The 20,829-nt window shown below is 40.9% G+C and overlaps 1 protein-coding gene and 1 long non-coding RNA gene across 14 annotated transcripts in view; one reads left to right on the forward strand and one right to left on the reverse strand.

The window, feature by feature from the left end:
- Positions 1 to 20,829, forward strand: part of MYO6 (myosin VI) — a 177,374-nt gene that overhangs the window by 103,408 nt on the left and 53,137 nt on the right. For all 13 annotated transcript variants that reach the window (XM_037894355.2, XM_043542540.1, XM_043542542.1 and 10 more), the window contains exons 15-18: positions 1,375 to 1,447; positions 12,768 to 12,895; positions 14,508 to 14,603; positions 15,591 to 15,764. In XM_037894355.2, the coding sequence (XP_037750283.1) occupies positions 1,375 to 1,447; positions 12,768 to 12,895; positions 14,508 to 14,603; positions 15,591 to 15,764 (471 nt within the window). The remainder of the gene's footprint in view (positions 1 to 1,374; positions 1,448 to 12,767; positions 12,896 to 14,507; positions 14,604 to 15,590; positions 15,765 to 20,829) is intronic.
- Positions 136 to 14,370, reverse strand: LOC122464977. The gene is made up of 3 exons (XR_006289454.1): positions 14,358 to 14,370; positions 6,017 to 6,023; positions 136 to 278 (listed from the first exon to the last, which is right to left on the reverse strand). It is a non-coding gene; the product is annotated as an uncharacterized LOC122464977 (long non-coding RNA).

The following is a 20,829-nucleotide window of genomic DNA, read 5'->3' on the forward strand; positions in this document are numbered from 1 at the left end:
TGTAATATAAGCACATTTGGGAAATGTTTAATGTTCCCAATTTAATTTTTTATTTGAAAATTCAACTAAGCCATTTATTGTCCAAGGTGTCATAGAATCATAGAATATTAGGGTTGGAAGAGACCTCAGGAGGTCATCTAGTCCAACCTCCTGCTCAAAGCAGGACCAACCCCAACTAAATCATCCCAGCCAGGGCTTTGTTAAGCCAGGCCTTAAAAACCTCTAAGGATGGAGATTCTGCCACCTCCCTAGGTAATCCATTTCAGTGCGTCACCACCCTGTCCTGCAGTTATGTCTGGGTAGCATTAAAAAATCAAATTGAGTTTGGAAAAAAGTATATTTTTTTGAAAGGGGAGGGGGAGCAGGTAGGGAGGAAGGTGGAGAGGAGGAAGAATGATTGAGTCTTCATCTATTTTAGAACTTAGAAACTGCAAAAAAAACCCAACAACCCTCCAAAAACTTATAACGTTCTTTAAAAATGTTTTAAATGTTACCTTTTTTTAAAAACAAAACAAAACCTCTTCATTTTATAATCTCCATGAGACATCTACTACCACACTTTGAGTTGCTGAAGGCACAAAGGAGATATGTATCTGAGAAGTAGCTTAATGGACAAGTAAAACACATTTTATATCTTAATGTTGTTTTCTGAAATATATTTCTGAAACTTTAAGAATTTAAAAATGTTTTGTGTGGTGCTAGTTGCACTTGGTTCTTAGAACCATTTCACATGTCATTAAGAGGCACAGCACAGGAGAAACTTTTATGATCATCAGAATGCTCAAATTAGCACTTAAAACATACTGTAAAATAAAATATCCCATGTTGAAAGTGTGAAGGAGAAAAGATCATAATTTTCTCATCAGGTTTATTGTGACATTCTAAACTTGGATTCAGAGATTTTTAGAATATTTTTGTATTCATTTTAGGAAGTCATTATTTTTAATCAAGAATATATTGTTTAGACTTTTAAAAAATTCTTGCATATATGTTTGAAAGTAATCAAGTAACCCTGCTAGAAACTAGAAATAAATTAAATTTAAAGATCAGTTTTTCCTGTTAATAATTTTTACATTAATTATTTTTCACAAAGTGCTGAACTCCAAATTATTCTAACATTTGAAAGTAATATTCGCAAGCCAAATATTGACATCTTACTGAAGTACTTTATCCTCATTTATCTAAAATATATATTGTATTGTTAGTGTTAAGGAAATGGAATTGGAACTATATTAAGCCGTATCCAAGCACTTTAAAATCTCCAGGTTGTTTGTTCATTGTCATTATAGAAGTTAAAATTGTCTCTTTTGGTGCATGGGAAAAACTGTGGTAAATGATATTTTCTCTGAAATATTCTTATTTTTTCTATTTTAGGAACAAGAACTTTACCAGAAAGAAGGTCTGGGAGTCAATGAAGTGCACTATGTAGACAATCAGGATTGTATAGGTATGTACTTGAAAACCATGTATACTGTTTCATTAAAGTGTTACGGTCCTGGAGCATAGTGGCTTTCAATAGAATAGACCAAAATATGTTTAGTAGTGTAGTAATTTTGTCGTATCAATGACCATCCCAGCACTGGATCCTGCTGTTAGGTTTTAGTCCCTGATGCTGCAACTGTGTCTGTGTGGATGCAGAGATCTCTTCACTGATGCAGTTGCAAGACTGGGGCATATTTATTTTATTTTCTTGTGGCCCTTGTTGCAGATGACCCTGCACCTCTCTAAGTACTGCCTGCTTCTGCCCGCTTCTGCCCATTGAGTTGTTCCTGCCCAGGGTCAAAGGGGGAGATTTCATCAGAGTCTCTGCAAGTTTGTTTTTGCAGAGAATAGACCAATAGTTCTGTCAGAAATTAATTCAGGGAAGATTCTTTTGCCCTATTGTAGCGGGGTCGTCACCCGCTCCAGCCCTGAAGGGGTTAAATCAGCCCTGGGAAAGAGCTGCCCTGGGGGAGCTAAGAGGCTAGGCTGATTGGGAGGGCAGCCTCAACTGGGACCATGCCGCAGTCAGGCCACAGCTGGCCTTATATAAGGCTGTGAGCCAGGAGCTCAGGCAGAGTGTCTCTCCCTAGCTGTGGAGAAGAGACGGGCCTGGCTGCTTGAGAGCTCACCAGGGTACCTAGAATGAAGCAGAGCTGGGGAGCTCCAGGCTGGAAAACCCCTAGCCTGCAGGCCTAGCTGAAGGCCTAAAGCAGGTACTGGGGTTGCAGAGTGGCAGCCCAAGGTTAGGCAAAGGCAGCAGGTCCAAATCCTTCTTGCCGACGAGTGGTACAGACTGCAGTCTGCCCCAGTGTGTGAGGGCTAGATGAGGACTGGCAGTAGCCTCTGAGGCAAGGTGGGGATAGAGGGTGGGGATTCCCTGGGGAGGGGAGACCCAGACTGTGGGGGTACTACAGGGGGAAGAACCCTGATGTAGAGGGGCACCGGGGTCTGGGAGAGATACGGGGACCTGAAGCAAGGGGGACACCAGCCTGCAGAGGGCGCTCCGGAGGCTGGAGAACTAATTTCGAGGATGACCAGCGGGAGGCACCGCACTGGTGAGTCGCCGCATTGCTACACCTATTTATATAATAGTAACACACAGAACCCCAATCAGTAATGGAGTCTCATTGTGATAGGTGCAGATAAATATATGCTCAGACATAGTACTTGCCCTGAGGATCTTATAATCTGAGAGTGGTGAACATGTGGAATTTTCCAGGTAAATTAATCAAAACAGGTAATGTGAGGTATACAGACCAATATTTTTGTTGCGTAAGGAGATTAAAAGATCTGTGAACCAAAGCAGAGATGTCTGTATATTTGGAGAAAAAGGGTTCCTTCCTTTAAATTTTTTGTCAGATTTTTTCCCCGTATACTTGTTGCTTGAACAGGGTGAATTAAAAACAAAATAAAAATTTAGGTATTGCTATTGTTTTCAGTATGTGAGAGGGTTAAAATGGTCTATCTGCTCCCAACTTCTGTTACCATAATTGGGGTTATCCAGTATGATGAAGAGAGAAACTGACTTTGACATACAATTCAGTGCAGCATTGACGGTGGTAGCTTCAGGATCTCCATTTAGGGAAGCAGTGATGATGGCAGAATACCCCATCTGGCATCAATTGCAAAGTCACCACTGGTGGTTCCTTCTGAGCGTCTGTATATATGTTCAGACATCTTTCCTCCTAGGCAGACAAGGATATGCATCACTGGCTCTGCATTGGCCACTGGTAGCCATGTCAGGCAAAGATGACAGCTGGCTGCTGACAGAAGAGTAGGAGATGATCCAGGGAAGAAAACCTGAAGGGTAGCAGCAAGAAAAGTGCTGTCTTGTTGTATGAACACAAACCAGCCCCATCTGGTAGTCTGATATGGGTACATTTCCATTAATGTCGTCATGGCTTAAGGAGGTTCCAGTTCCTACAAAAAAAAATCATTTTAAATGATTTCAGATGCCTATTTATTTTTTTTCAAATGTGCCCCAGAAGCAGAAAAGGGCTTTGTTATCTTAGTTGAATGGATGAGAAAAGACAGCAACACTGGTTTCTGTATAAATACATTTTCATTTGAGGCTTTGCTTTTTGTGTTGCTCACTGTTCAAAAAAGGAGCCATCTGAGACTGAGATGTGTGAGTATTGCTTTATATTGCACCTTCCAAAATGTTCCAACTTCCAGTGACATCTGATAATTTATAATCAGTAGACTCCTTAAATATAGTGTTGATTTGATATGTCTGTATTTTGAGGGGCGGGGAATCGAATCACACTATTCTCTGCCTCAGTGGAGATGCTACTGCCAGACACCAGATCTTGGGAATAAAGGATTCTTCTGCCTAAACCTCTGAATTTAATATGGTATCCTATAATAGAATTAAGGCAGGGCAATAATTGCAGTGAACATCTGTAAGTAGTATTTGAATAAGGTACAGAATAAAGGTAGATTATGTTCGCTTAGGCAATTACTTTTCAAATCATCATCTTCTTTTCCTTTTTCCAAAGCCAACGTTGGGTAGGGCCAAGGTTGGAAGCAGATTTCACTTAAATCTGTTTTTGAGCTGCCATTTGAGCCTGTTGTTAAGGTGTTCCCTGGATGGTTTTATATACTGTGTTCTACAACTGTCTTCTGGCTGACCGTGGCACCTCTCTCTCTCTCTCTCTCACCACGCACTCTTCCACAGAGAACAATTGCAGGCAGTCGGTATGGGGTCATTTTAGCGACATGGTCAAACCGTTGTAGTTAGCACCCTTTGACAATTGTAGTTACTCACTGCACTTTTTCACTTTTCTGTGGATGCTGCCATTTCTTAATTTATCTAGTGTTGTCACACCTACAGCCAGAGGTGCTGGAACAATTTGTATAATGGGGGTGCTGAGAGCCATTGAACTAAACTATAAATGATGGAAACCACTTCAAGCTAGGGGGTGCTGTCACACTCCGAGCACCTTAGTTCCAGCACCGATGGCCTACAGCACAGGAACCTCATTTCAAATGTTCGTGCTTTTGCTCCAGGCTCTTTGTCAGTACCCATGTTTCACCACCATAAAGTAATGTGGGTACAACGAGTGTTTTATATAAATCTAGTTTTAGCTGACACAGATGTTGATTTAACCATCCAAACATTTTTATTCAGGCATGTGAATGTTCTGTTCTCAATAGCTGTCTGCCTGTCTGTGTCCTCTTCACATTATTTGTCATATGTTATGATGGAACCCAAATAGTATAAACCATCTACTTGTTTGGTTACTACACCATTGATAACTAGTTTAGCCTGTTGCTTGATTTTTGATGTTGCCATTAGTTTGGTCTTTTGTTAATTTGTTTTTAATCCCCATTCTCTGGATGTTGTGTACAAGTTAGTTGCTGCTTTTTGGTTTCATTCCTCCGCAGGGAGTATCATTACAATATTATCTGCAAAGTCAAGGTGATTGATGATCTGGCCCCAGTATTCTGCAGCCTCCGCCAATGTTACTTAGAGAGTATTGGACTGAGTACGCATCTCTGTTTGACTCTACTTTTCACTTCAAACCATTCTGTCGTCTCACCACTGACTCTTACTGCATGCCAAACTAGGCTGTATGGACACTGCGATATTTGAATCAATTTCCTGCTAAAACTGTACCACTTGAGTACTTTTCACAGAGCCTGTCTGTTAACAGAGTTGAATGCTTTCTGAAAATCAACGAATGTGCAAAATAAGTTCGTTGATTTCTCCCTCCTCCAAGATTTGACGCAAAACAAATCACTGATTTGTGGTGGACCATCCAGGTCTAAATCAGCTAGTGACTCAGAAAGGATTTCCTCTGCTTTTCTTTTCATTTGGCTGAGGATCACTCTTTGGAATACGTTGCTAGGAATGCTAATAGGGCTTATTTCTCTGTAGTTGTCATAATCTGCCAGGTCACCATTCTTAAAGAGTGATGCAATAATTTAGTATTGCCAGGTTTCAGGGACTTCACCCTTTGTCCCTGAATAGTTTTGTAAAGGAGCATGACCTTGCTTCTTCCACCATATTTTAACACTTGAGGCAATATACCATCTGTACCAGGTGTCTTGTTGATTTTTCAGGGGCATGACTGCAGTTTCAATTTCTGATTCCAATATGTGTCTTCCTTCATTGTTGCCTTCACAGCTGATAGCCTCAAAGACTATTCGTGTTCAATAGCTGATGAAAATATTCTTTCCATGTTTTAAGCTTCTGATCTTTATCGACTCTGCAGTTCCCCTGAGCATGGTGTAGCTGACTTGTTACAGGTGTTAACTTCTTTGATAGTAATCTGACTTTCTGAAAAAGCCGTCTAGCATTACTTTATGTAAGTATTGTTCAAGTTCTTTGCCTTCTCTCTCAAGCCAGTCTTTCATAGCTTTTTTTTAAACTGTTCTTTTTAATTCCTTGTTGAGCTGTCTGTATTTCTTTTTTCCACTCAGGGTAATCTTTAGCTTTCAGATGTTATACTTTCTATTTCTTCTTGATAGGTTTTCAGTCTCTGGTGTCACCTAGTATTTCCTTTTTTGGATACAATCTCATCCCTAAAACCTCCTTGCTCATAGCAGGAATGAAGTATTTTGCCTCCTCCCAGAATTGGTCTACTGTTATGTCCTCTAGGTCTAAGAGCGAGGCAAAGTGGCCACTGATGGTGTTCTGAAAGGTCACCATAGTGTCTGTATTTTTCAGAGCTTTGATAGACCCCGTTGCCGTCTTTTGCAAATTAACACTTCAAAAGCCTAAATACAAACTCAGACCAATCACTACCCCATGGTCTGAGTTTGTATTTAGGCTTCTGTAGACCTTGTAGTCTAGTACATTTGTTTTCCAGTGTTGTTTTACAAGATGATGTTGATCATGTTTTTTGTAGTACCATCATTAGAAATCTTTATTTCTTTATTGACCTCACCTGTGCTGATCTGCTGTGTGTTATTTAAATAGATTGTTGATAGCACAGAACTGAAGTAATCTGTCCCCTCACTCATTTCTATGCCTTCTTTTCCCAGGTCTCCCAGTCCATATTATTATGCCCCATCTTGGCAGTAAAGTCCCCCCCTACCTTTTTATGATTCTATGATTGTGAACAAAAAACTTCTAGAGAGGGTTCCGGGAATCTCCTCTTGATGTTCATTGTAAAATTGGCTTCTGACGTTGTCTTCTGTATCTGTTGTGGGTCTGTAGTTTTGTATTATAGTCACAGACCTTGTAATTTAACGCTCATTATGTGAGATGACACATGTATAGCTTTTCAAAGAACTGTAAGCTTTTTCTGGTAATATGAAGGCAATTTCCTTTGTTTGGGCATGTCTTTCCTTCCAAAGTAAATGATTTTACGATGCTTTATGGAAAGTTGGCCACTTCCAGTCCAGTTTGTTTCACATATATTGAGAATGTCTATAGAAAAGGATGTAGTTGTAATTTTATCTAACATTCTGGCTTTGCCGCATTGATACAGCGTTCTCATGTTCCAATGTGTACTCTTATTTTGTTGCCAAACAATCTGTTCTTTCCTAGCCAACCTTTTGTGGCAGCCGAAATTCCCAAACTGCTGGCGCAGACCTTTTTAGGCTGGGTGTAGTCCAATCTAATTTGATTCTTGCCTGTTTTGTCAGTTTCTTGGCTTAGGTAAATACCTACACTGAAGTCTAGGCAGCCCCCTCCTGTTCACTACTCATGAAGGGTGCCTGAGTTGCATCATGAGGAGGTTAGAGTGAGGCATTGAGTTTGTAATCCCCACTCCCACTTACGGTACCACCACCCTCTCCAGTGCATGCGGAGAGATAGGTGCCTAAGAATAGAAAGCCAGCACACTAGTGCAGCGCCACCTGAACTAGACAAAGTGAGATGCAGATGAGTAGGGTGTCCTAAACCCCACCCCTCCCAATTTTTAGGAGATTTTATCAAGAGTTAGGTGCCTAAGTCTGGGCTGCAGGGAGGCAACGTTTAACTCAGTATTCTTGCCAGCAAGTTGAAAAAGTATGGATTGAATGAATGGACTATAAGATGGATAGAAAGCTGGCTAGACTGTTGGGCTTAACGGGTAGTGATCAACGGCTCAATGTCTAGTTGGCAGCTGGTATCAAGCGGAGTGCCCCAGGGGTTGGTTCTGGGGCTGGTTTTGTTCAACATCTTTATTAATGATCTGGATGATGGGATGGATTGTACCCTCAGCAAGTACAATGACACTAAAATGGGGGGAGAGGTGACACTAAAATGGGGGGAGAAGTAGATATGCTGGAGGGTAGGGATAGGGTCCATAGTGGCCTAGACAAACTGGAGGATTGGGCCAAAAGAAATCTGATGAGGTTCAACAAGGACAAGTGAAGAGTCCTGCACTTAGGATAGAAAAATCCCATGCACGACTACAGGCTGGGGACCGACTGGCTAAGCAGTAGTTCTGCAGAAAAACACCTGGGGATTACAGTGGATAAGAAGCTGGATATGATTCAGCAGTGTGCCCTTGTTGCCAAGAAGGCTAACAGCATATTGGGCTGCATTAGTAGGAGCAGATCGAGGGAAGTGATTATTCCCATCTATTGGTCACTGGTGAGGCCACATCTGGAATATTGCGTCCAGTTTTGGGGCCGCCACTACAGAAAGGATGTGGACAAATTGGAGAGAGTCCAGTGGAGGGCAACGAAAATGATCAGGGGACTGGAGCACATGACTTACGAGGAGAGGCTGAGGGAACTGGGCTTGTTTAGTCTGCAGAAGAGAAGAGTGAGGGGGGATTTGATAGCAGCCTTCAACTACCTGAAGGGGGGTTCCAAAGAGGATGGAGCTCGGTTGTTCTCAGTGGTGGCAGGTGACAGAACAAGGAGCAGTGGTCTCGAGTTTCAGGTCTAGATTGGATATTAGGAAACACTATTTCACTAGAAGGGTGGTGAAGCACTGGAATGAGTTACCTAAGGAGGTGGTGGAATCTCCATCCTTAGAGATTTGTAAGGCCCAGCTTGACAAATCCCTGGCTGTGATGATTTAGTTGGGGATTGGCCCTGCTTTGAGCAGGAGGTTGGACTAGATGACCACCTGAGGTTGCTTCCAATCCTGATCTTCTATGATTCTGTGAACTCCTCCACTCTGCCTGATGGAGAGAGGATTTGAACAGGGGAGTTTTGCCTCTTAAGAGTGTGTCATAACTACTGTTCTGTGGGATACTCTGATGTGGCTCTCCCATCACTCTGGTTGAAGCTGTTCCATTTTAGATATATAGAATCACTGGAGCAGAGGGACTGGAGCCTGGGTCTTCCACCATCTAGGTGGGTGTCCTAACCGCCAGGCTATAGAGTCCTCTCTCTCTCTCTCACCCAATGACTAAGTATTTTTCTAAATTGGAGCAATTTCATCAGGAGAGGTTGAGGAGACCACATCAGAATATCCTATAGCCAGCGCTCTAGAGCAGTCTCTGAAGAGGTTGGAGACCCCCATTCAAATCCTGTCTCCCTATCAAGCAGAGGAAGGAGTTGAACCTGAGTCTCCCATATCGTGGGTGAGTGCTCTAATCAGTAGGCTAAAAGTTATAAGGGACCACCACCGCCTCCTCCTCTAGTCAGATTTTGAATGGGTCCCAATCTAGTATGCATGCTCATAGCACACTTGTTGGATCAAGCTCTGAAGGCAAGATAGACTGGAGAACACCTATCTGCACCTAGTTTAAGGATGGTGGTGGGGCTTAAGCATGAGAGAGGCATCCAGATACCTAGAGAGAGGCACTGGGTCTATGCAGAGAGTGGGAACTTAGGCACTTCAATACTTTAATACATAAAAAATGTAGGTGTTGAGTGAGTTTTGGTGCTTACAGGGCTAGGGATCAGCCAAGAGGGGTTTTGTGGATTTCAGTGGTACTTAAAAGTGGAACGTAAGCACTTAAAACTTGAGTTTAGGCACCTAAGTCCCTTTGAACATCCGGTCCTAGGTTTCTTAGTCATTTAGCATTAACCAATGAAGTAAATACTAATGGGAATTGTGTGATCTTGGGGGACTTGGGAGATTCCCAGATATAGACTGGAGGACAAGTGCTAGTAATAATAATAATAGGGCTCAGATTTTCCTGGATGTGATAGCTGATGGATTCCTTCACCAAGTAGTTGCTGAACCAACAAGAGGGGATGCCATTTTAGATTTGGTTTTGGTGAGTAGTGAAGACCTCATCGAAGAAATGGTTGTCGGGGACAACCTTGGTTCGAGCGATCATGAGCTAATTCAGTTCAAACTAAATGGAAGGATAAACAAAAATAGATCTGTGACGAGGGTTTTTTATTTCAAAATGGCTAACTTTAAAAAAATAAGGAAATTAGTTAGGGAAGTGGATTGGACTGAAGAACTTGTGGATCTAAAGGCAGAGGAGACCTGGAATTACTTCAAGTCAAAATTGCAGAAGCTATCAGAAGCCTGCATCCCAAGAAAGGGGAAAAAATTCATAGGCAGGAGTTGTAGACCAAGCTGGATGAGCAAACATCTCAAGAGAGGTGATTAAGAAAAAGCAGAAAGTCTACAAGGAGTGGAAGATGGAAGGGATCCACAAGGAAAGCTACCTTATTGAGGTCAGAACATGTGGGGATAAAGTGAGAAAGGCCAAAAGCCATGTAGAGTTGGACCTTGCAAGGGAATTAAAACCAATAATAAAAGGTTCTATAGACATATAAATAAGAAGAAAACAAACAAAGAAGAAGTGGGACTGCTAGACACTGATGATGGAGTGGAGGTTAAGGATAATCTAGGCACGGCCCAATAGCTAAACAAATACTTTGCCTCAATCTTTAATGAGGCTAATGAGGAGCTTAGGGACGACAAATGGGAATGAGGAATTACCGCATCCGAGGTAGAAGTGAAGCTCGAATGGGACTAAATCGGGGGCCCAGATAATCTTCATCCAAGAATATTAAGAGAACGGCACATGGAATTGCAAGCCCATTAGCAAGAATTTTTAATCAATCTGTAAACTCAGGGGTTGTACTGTATGTCTGGAGAATTGTTAATACAGTTCCTATTTTTAGGAAAGGGAAAAAACGTGATCCGGGTATTTATAGGCCTGTTTGTTTGACATCTGTAGTATGCAAGGTGTTGGAAAAAATTTTGAAGGAGAAAGTAGTTAAGGACATTGAGATCAACGGTAATTGGGACAAAATACAACATGGTTTTACAAAAGGTAAATCATGCCAAACCAACCTGATCTCCTTTGAGAAGGTGACAGATTTTTTGGACAGAGGAAACACAGTGGATCTAATTTACCTTGATTTCAATAAGGCATTTGATATGGTTCCACATGGGGAATTATTAGTTAAATTGGAAAAGATGGGGATCAATATGAAAATTGAAAGGTGGATAAGGAACTAGTTAAAGGGGAGACTCCAACAGGTCATACTGAAAAGTGAATTGTCAGGCTGGAAGGAGGTTACTAGTGTAGTTCCTCAGAAATCGGTTTTGGGATCAATCTTATTTAATCTTTTTGTTACTGACCTTGGCACAAAAAGTGGGAGTGTGCTAATAAAGTTTGCGGGAGGTAATAACAAAGCTGGGAGGTATTGCCAATACAGAGAAGGACCGGGATATCATACAGGAAGATCTGGATGACCTTGTAAACTGGAGTAATAGTAATAGGATGAACTTTAATAGTGAAAAGTGCAAAGTCATGCGTTTAGGGATTAATAACAAGAATTTTTGTTGTAAGCTGGGGACTCATCAGTTGGAAGTAACAGAGGAGGAGAAGGACCTCGGAGTATTGGTTGATCACAGGATGATTATGAGTTGCCAATGTGATATGGCCGTGAAAAAAGCTAATGCGGTCTTGGGATGCATCAGGCAAGGTATTTCCAGTAGAGATAAGGAGGTGTTAGTACCGTTATACAAGGCACTGGTGAGACCTCATCTGGAATATTGTGTGCAGTTCTGGTCTCCCGTGTTTAAGAAGGATGAATTCAAACTGGAACAGGCACAGAGAAGGGCTACTAGGATGATCTGAGGAATGCAATACCTGTCTTATGAAAGGAGACTCAAAGAGCTTGGCTTGTTTAGCCTAACCAAAAGAAGGCTGAGGGGAGATATGATTGCTCTCTGTAAATATATCAGAGGGATAAATACCGGAGAGGGAGAGGAATTATTTAAGCTCAGTACCAATGTGGATGCAAGAACAAATGGATATAAACTGGCCATCAGGAAGTTTAGACTTGAAATTAGATGAAGGTTTTTAACCATCAGAGGAGTGAAGTTCTGGAACAGCCTTCCAAGGCAAGCAGTGGTGCAAAAGACCTATCTGGCTTCAAGACTAAGCTTGCTAAGTTTATGGAGGGGATGGTATGATGGGATAGCCTAATTTTGGCAATTAATTGATCTTTGACTGTTAGTGGTAAATATGCCCAATGGCCTGTGATGGGAGGTTAGATGGGGTGGGATCTGAGTTACTACAGAGAATTCTTTCCTGGGTGTCTGGCTGGTGAGTCTTGCACACGTGCCCAGGGTTTAGCTGATCGCCGTATTTGGGGTCGGGAAGGAATTTTCCTCCTGGGCAGATTGGCAGAGGCGCTGGGGGTTTTTTGCCTTCCTCTGCAGTGTGGGGCACAGGTCACTTGCTGGAGGATTCTCTGCCCCTTGAAGTCTTTAAACCATGATTTGAGGACTTCAGTAGCTCAGACATAGGTTAGGGGTTTATTACAGCAGTGGGTGGGTGAGATTCTGTGGTCTGCATTGTGCAAGAGGTCAGACTAGATGATCATGATGGTCCCTTCTAAGCTTAAAGTCTATGAATCTATGAAACCTAAGAGCATGGGTATGTTTATTACTGTTATCTTCAAAAAACAGAATTTACATGTATTTAGTCTGGGGATTTAGATAAACAGTCAAAGCAGCACGGTTTTAAAAAGCAATCATGCCCAATGCTGCTGTGAGCATGCTGAAGTCTTTTCAGCTTTTTTCAGCTTTTGGTCATCCTCTCTTGTTGCTATCATAGATTTATGATCCTTCCTCATACTGTTGATTCAGCACAGTGAGAAACCTGTATGAGAGACTTTTAAAAGCAAAACGGTGTATAGGCCTAAAAGACCTAGTACACCAGTGTATTTCTACTCTTCCATCATATCCTGGTTTCATAGCTGGAACTTGACAGTGAACTACAGAATACTGCTTAAATCAATAGCTATATGTGCCAAACTTGTTTGTAGTGATCAGATTTTTCCTTAACCTAAACTAAGATGGTTGTAATAATTATACAGTACCATGTTGGTAATATTTTTGAAGTAACATTCTTGTTCTGGTAAGTAATTATATATAGCGTTTTCACAGACATTGATTTCTGTTTTACAAATAGATCTGATTGAAGCAAAATTAGTAGGTGTGCTGGATATTTTGGATGAAGAAAATCGTCTTCCGCAACCAAGTGACCAGCATTTTACTTCTATGGTGCATCAGAAACACAAGGAGCATTTCAGACTATCTGTAGGTTTACTTACTCTTCATTATTTTATAAAAATAAATTCCCAGAGTGGATGCTAATATAACATAAGTTAGAAATCACTGTGAATAAAAAACCGAGTGGATGTTCATGCAGTCTGGTGGCAGCATATTTGCACTCCCATTTGGAAAATCGGTTTGGGTCTGAAGGATGGCAACGGTAGGCAGCCCTAGACTCTCTCTCAATGGACCCATGGAGCTTTCTTGACCAGAACAATGGCCGAGGCCAAGATCATTCTGGTGCAAAGTCCTCTCTGTCTATTATTGTATATTTTTAAAGATATTTTAAAAATCTGTGAGGAAGGCGTTGAAAGCAGTGTTTAGGTTTTATAGAATGATTTGCTGAAAAGTAGAAAAACTTTCATTTTAGAAAGTGTTACATATTCACCTCTCCCTTAAAAAACAAAGTGTCTTAACTAATACTGTGAAAACCTTTCTTTATGCAATCCCAATCATATGACATTCAGACATTTTTACAAACTGTAAACTCAGTTTAGGTTTTATTGAAAGGTTCACTAAAGGTTTAACTTCCATCAAACTTGTGCATAATTTTAACTGTAGTGGATATCACAACCTCCCATGCATGTCTAATAATTTCTAGCTATGAAAAGGAAATAAAAAGGATTTTCATTTCGATACTTTTAAAAAGGCAGAGTTGATACCATCAAATAACCCTTTTCCCCTTCCCTCTGCAAGATTCCTCCAAGATTTTTAGCTTTGAGTTTTGGCAAATATCTGTATAGTCCAATTTTCTCAGTTTCCCACATAATACTTTAAAGATGAAACGGAACCTTTTGGGAAAGGTTTGTTTGTTTTTTAAGCATACGGTTAGAAGACTAACACAATCCCAGACTATGTATTTACACGCATATTTTAAAATACAAAAACACAAGAAATGCCACTTCCATAATAACTAAATACAGGCAAATTTAACAAAAGTGTGTTTTCCTCTAAATTAATACTTATTTCCTTAACTGGATTCCTGTGCTATGAGAAATTCTTGTCAGACTCTTTTTAGGTTTTAGTAGTCAGCTAGTACTTGCAGCCTTTGGTTCCTAGTTCCGTCTCTTACAGCTGGATCTTTCACCTTATATCCAGCTATTCAACACTTAATTCAGAAGTCTACACAGCTAATTTGCAGCTGTTGTAGCTTCCATCCTGTGACACCCAATGCTTGGACAACTCATCAAGGCAAATTTCAATGTCACTGTCTTATTTTTGGATGAAAATATTTACAAGATAAATTTGAACCTCTATCCCCTATCATTATGACAATATTGTGCACCAACCAAACATTCTATGCCACCTGTGGGAATCAGTGTTGAACTAGGAAGCAGTTGTGATGATAAAAATTGTTAATCTTGGCAGTTGCAGTGGCATTTTACTATGAGTTGCAGGCGCATTCAAAAAAGCTCAGGATGAAGAAAAAGTTTGAATCCCAGTGAACTGAAATAGTGGAGTTTCTCACAGCTTTAATCTTAACCTGTAGGAAAGGCCATAGTATCTAATATTTCTAGCAGAAAAATATGATTTGAAAATTTACTGTTCTGATTTTGTCCTTAATGATTTTTCTGTGTAACTTGGTTTTTTATTGCAGATTCCCAGGAAGTCTAAATTGACTGTTCACAGAAATATCAGAGATGATGAGGGCTTTATTATCCGACATTTTGCTGGAGCAGTGTGCTATGAGACGGTAACTTGATTTAACAAACTCATGTTAATTATTTCATTTGTACTGCCCTGTTCTCCTTTATATTATTAGAGTTTTCCTATGAAATCTAGGAAATTGAGATCACTTGGCATAATCAGGCAAGTTAAAAATTCTTCCGGTTTAACTTTAAATGTCCCCCCTCCCCCCCCACACTCCCAAAAAAAGACATGGACACTTCAAATTCTCCTTTATGCTGATTAACCCAATACGTCTAACCAATATTTAATCAATAGAAGTACAAATATAATCGCTTGTTGTTACTGCTAGCTCAGTAGTAAATGTATTCAGAGTTCAGAAATGCCCTGATCATTATTCCATTAAAGCAAAATTCTCCTTGATTCCAAAGCATAACATTAGGTGCAAACTTCTCAGCCTTTGGTTTTAGTCAATTTAGTTGGTAAGACTGACCTTTTAAATGCATCTTCAAGTTAGCGACTAAAATATCCCAATTATTTCTCACTTCATTTGCCAACACTAATATGTACAAGTTAAGGTCTGAATAATAATTCTGCATTTCTACAGCACCTTCTAAGGATCTCAAATTGCATCACAAGCATTAAGAAATCAAGCCTCACAACACGGCTGAGGGGTGAGGTAATGAGAGCTGAAAATAGAAACCAGGGGTAAAATTCTGATGCTATTGTAGTCAATGGCAGAACTAGCACTGACTTCAGTACGGACTAGGCTTAGCCAGGATTTCAAATCACATCTCATGACTCCCAGTCCTGTGCTTTAAACATAAGACCAGCTTTTCTCCCTTTACTGTTGTTAGTGTCAGACATAGACAATAAATATTCTACAATTACATTTTAAATATCCCCCCCCCCGCCCCCCAAATTCTTGGTATTTTAGCATTAGGTATTTTTGGTGGGATATTTTGAACAAACGATGTCTTTATGTAGGACTAAGTAAGGCTATTAGTACTGTGAAGTTTATATGCAACGCTTTACTGGTTTGTTTCCTTTTCAGACCCAGTTTGTGGAGAAAAACAATGATGCTTTGCACATGTCCCTTGAATCTCTTATATGCGAATCCAAGGATAAATTTGTCCGGGAACTATTTGAATCTACCACTAATAACAACAAGGATCCCAAACAAAAAGCAGGAAAGCTTAGCTTCATCAGTGTGGGAAACAAATTCAAGGTATTGGAATACTAAAAATGAGTTCTTTCCTTTAGTATGTTGCTTTTAAATTGCTTGAAATGAATGGAACTTTAAGTATGGGAGAATCAGATGATAACTTGTTTCATGAAAAAAATCCTCTTAAACAGCTGTTCTTCAAATAAAATGTAATAAAACCACATCTTCAAGTTAAATGATGGCCTGTGCTATGCAAACAATGAAGATTGTTTGAAGGGAATCCTTGCTTTTATTTTAAAATGCAGCAGCTTATAATTCTGTTTTTCCCCAAATTCAAATAAAGCTTTTGAAGCACAAGTTCCAAGTTCTTGTTCTAAATCTGGAACCTATAGTTCTAAATTTGACAAAAAGTGTTCTTCCATTCTATTTGAAGGTGTAGAGGTAACAGTTTGTCAGTAAGTTACCACCTCAGCATTTAAAAGCTAACCTTAAAACTGGTTTTCCTCATTTCAAATGGTGCAAGACAGCAATAGTGATTGCTTTGACAGATATTTTCAGTGTGCTGAGTACTTCCTTTTTCACTACCTGACCATAGTATCTGATGCGTCTCCTAATTTTTTCCTTTCTTCCACTTGGTGTAAAGCTGACCTTCAAGCCTTGTCTTCTCCACATGTTTTCTGCTTCCTTTCCTCATTCAGCAGTTTTATTTTTAGCTGGATTATTTCAGCTCAGGATGACTAGAGAGAACTATAGGGAAGTTGAGAGAGGAAAAGCAGGCACAGCCAGGGGCTGCAGGTAAATTTATTACCTTAATGGACTCATTATTTTATAGCTGCTGCAATTTCAGCATGAGTTCTTCTTTTCAACACATCAGTGTTCATAATGTTTTGTACCTCTGTGGCATTTTGAGTGTATATGTTCTACTTACAGTAATTCATAAGTGTTAATTTCCCAGACATAATACATACCCTTAATGAACACTTCAAGCACTGGAAATTTCAGTTTCACTTCAAATAGCACTGGGGAATGTATCACTACCAAAGGGGACTTTATTTCTTCTGTGGTTTAAGACTGGAAATTTTTCACTTGTGTATCGAGAAATGTGAATAAATCAGTCTTGAATTTCTCTAATTGTAACAGTTACCTGAGCAACTTGAGAGAGAAGATGAAACCATTTACAGAATTTGTTCATGGGTCTCACTGGATCATTCCTTGCTACTCAATCATGAGCATATATAGATTTTTGCATAAAGCCGTTGTTGTTTCTTGTAAAACTGCATATTGACACTCACAGTTAAATTATTTCCTCCAAAACAATGCTTACATAAAATACATTCCTTAATAAATTTAATGACAGGTTTCAGAGTAGCAGCTGTGTTAGTCTGTATTCGCAAAAAGAAAAGGAGTACTAGTGGCACCTTAGAGACTAACCAATTTATTTGAGCATAAGCTTTTGTGAGCTACAGCTCACTTCATCGGATGCATTCAGTGGAAAATACAGTGAGGAGTTTTATATACACACAGAACATGAAAAAATGGGTGTTATACACACTGTAAGGAGGGTGATCACTTAAGATGAGCTATTACCAGCAGGAGAGTGGGGGTGGAGAGGAAGAAAACCTTTTGTAGTGATAATCAAGGTGGGCCATTTCCAGCAGTTAACAGGAACGTCTGAGGAACGGTGGGGGCGGGGGAGAATAAACATGGGGAAATAGTTTTACTTTGATTAAAGATTAAATAAGATTGATCCCAAAACCGATCCCTGAGGAACTACACTAGTAACCTCCTTCCAGCACGTCAGCGGAAGCACTATATGTAGAAGTCCAGTCAGTTGTTTTGACCTTCAGGAGGAGTCCACCTAGAATCCTTCTTTTTGTAGTGTTGGTAGGAAGGTCTCTGTGGGTTAGTATGTTGTTCAGAGGTGTGTTGGAAATATTCCTTGAGTCGGAGACGTCGAAAATAGGATTCTAGGTCACCACAGAACTGTATTGTGTTCGTGGGGGTGGAGGGGCAGAAGGAGAGGCCCTGAGACAGGACAGATTCTTCTGCTGGGCTAAGAGTATAGTTGGATAGATTGACAATATTGCTGGGTGGGTTAGGGGAACTGGACTTCTACATAGAGTGCTTCCGCCGATGTACACGGGCTGAAATTGTGGAAAAGCAGCATCAGTTGCCCCATAACCTCAGCCGTGCAGAACACAATGCCATCGACAGCCTCAGAAACAACTCTGACATCATAATCAAAAAGGCTGACAAAGGAGGTGCTGTCATCATCATGAATAGGTCAGAATATGAACAAGAGGCTGCTAGGCAGCTCTCCAACACCACTTTCTACAAGCCATTACCCTGTGATCCCACTGAGGGTTACCAAAAGAAACTACAGCATTTGCTCAAGAAACTCCCTGAAAAAGCACAAGAACAAATCCGCACAGACACACCCCTGGAACCCCGACCTGGGGTATTCTATCTGCTACCCAAGATCCATAAACCTGGAAATCCTGGACACCCGTCATCTCAGGCATTGGCACCCTGACAGCAGGATTGTCTGGCTATGTAGACTCCCTCCTCAGGCCCTACATTACCAGCACTCCCAGCTATCTTCGAGACACCACTGACTTCCTGAGGAAACTACAATCCATCGGTGATCTTCCTGAAAACACCATCCTGGCCACTATGGATGTAGAAGCCCTCTACACCAACATTCCACACAAAGATGGACTACAAGCCGTCAGGAACACTATCTCTGATAATATCATGGCAAGCCTGGTGGCTGAACTTTGTGACTTTGTCCTCACCCATAACTATTTCACATTTGGGGACAATGTATACCTTCAAATCTGCGGCACTGCTATGGGTACCCACATGGCCCCACAGCATTCCAACTTTTTTATGGCTGACTTAGAACAACGCTTCCTCAGCTCTCGTCCCCTAATACCGCTACTCTACTTGCGCTACATGGATGACATCTTCATCATCTGGACCCATGGAAAAGAAGCCCTTTAGGAATTCCACCATGATTTCAACAATTTCCATCCCACCATCAACCTCAGCCTGGACCAGTCCACACAAGAGATCCACTTCCTGGACACTACGGTGCTAATAAGTGATGGTCACATAAACACCACCCTATACCGGAAACCTAGTGACCACTATTCCTACCTATATGCCTTCAGCTTTCACCCAGACCACACCACACGATCCATTGTCTACAGCCAAGTTCTACGATACAACCGCATTTGCTCCAACCCCTCAGACAGAGACAAACACCTACAAGACCTCTATCAAGCATTTACAACTACAATACCCACCTGCTGAAGTGAAGAAACAAAATTGACAGAGCCAGAAGAGTACCCAGAAATCACCTACTACAGGACAGGCCCAACAAAGAAAATAACAGAATGCCACTAGCCATCACCTTCAGCCCCCAGCTAAAACCTCTCCAACGCATCATCAAGGATCTACAACCTATCCTGAAGGACGACCCATCACTCTCACAAATCTTGGGAGACTGGCCAGTCCTTGCCTACAGACAGCCCCCCAACCTGAAGCAAATACTCACCAGCAAGCACATCCCACACAACAGAACCACTAACCCAGGAACCTATCCTTGCAACAAAGCCCGTTGCCAACTGTGTCCACATATCTATTCAGGGGACACCATCATAGGGCCTAATCACATCAGCCACACTATCAGAGGCTCGTTCACCTGCACATCTACGAATGTGATATATGCCATCATGTGCCAGCAATGCCCCTCTGCCATGTACAAACTAGACAGTCTCTATGTAAAAGAATAAATGGACACAAATCAGACATCAAGAATTATAACATTCATAAACCAGTTGGAGAACACTTCAATCTCTCTGGTCACTCGATTACAGACCTAAAGGTCGCAATATTACAACAAAAAGACTTCAAAAACAGACTCCAACGACAGACTGCTGAATTGGAATTAATTTGCAAACTGGATACAATTAACTTAGGCTTGAATAGAGACTGGGAGTGGATGCGTCATTACACAAAGTAAAACTCTTTCCCCATGTTTATTTCCCCCTCACCCCGCACTGTTCCTCAGACGTTCCTGTTAACTGCTGGAAATGGCCCACCTTGATTATCACTAGAAAAGGTTTTCTTCCCCCCCACCCCCGCTCTCCTGCTGGTAATAGCTCATCTTAAGTGATCACTCTCCTTGCAGTGTGTATGATAACACCCATTTTTTCATGTTCTGTGTGTATATAAATCTCCTCACCGTATTTTCCACTGAATGCATCCGATGAAGTGACCTGTAGCTCACGAAAGCTTATGCTCAAATAAATTGGTTAGTCTGTAAGGTGCCACTAGTACTCCTTTTTTTTTTTTTTTTTTTTTTAATAAATTTAAGTAAATGTAAATAATTTGTTAAAATTAGATAAGAAAAGTATGTAGCATCAGTGAAAACTGAGTAGCAGGTTAGTTGGGCCGGGCCTGCCCAGCCTCTCATGACACTCCTTTATTCATCGCAACTGTATGTTCTAGAGTCCACCAACTTCATCTGCAAGAAAAACCAATAGGCCCCTTCTTTCTCTGCAGGAGAGATGCTGGTAGCTTTAGCTGGAGCAGCAGCAATGTATTTGGTAGGCCCCAACACAGATCCCTGCACACTAGGCTCCCTGAGAATAATAGACTAGCTAGTCTAAAATAAGAATCTTGAAAACAATCCTGTTTTATGGTACACAGTACAGTAGTAAGGGCAGAACTGTGCTTGACCACTTGGTATCAGAATTTTGTGTAATGTCACATTCCACAATCAGTATTGTAAGCATCAGCAAGTCAAGCATTACACTAGTCTGTGAAAGATCAGGCTACTCCTGTGCCAAAAATTTAACCATGTCTCTTGAGCTGGTTCCCTGCATATGTAAGTCCTAACCAAATGCTAATACATAGAAGTTGTAATGTGCTACTCAGATGCCTGCATCTGTAGTTGAGGCCTAAGGCTCTCATCCTTTGATACACACAGTCAGTTTCAGAATCAGGGCGTTAATTAATTTCTCTGTTTGTTTAAATTCCATCTAGGATAAATATAGGATTCCTCCCCACCCCCAAATAAAATGAAGACTTATCTGTTGATTGTCATATTCAAAGAACAGTT

Source organism: Chelonia mydas, chromosome 3 (genome assembly GCF_015237465.2).
Source record: "Chelonia mydas isolate rCheMyd1 chromosome 3, rCheMyd1.pri.v2, whole genome shotgun sequence".
NCBI lineage: Eukaryota > Metazoa > Chordata > Testudines > Cheloniidae > Chelonia > Chelonia mydas.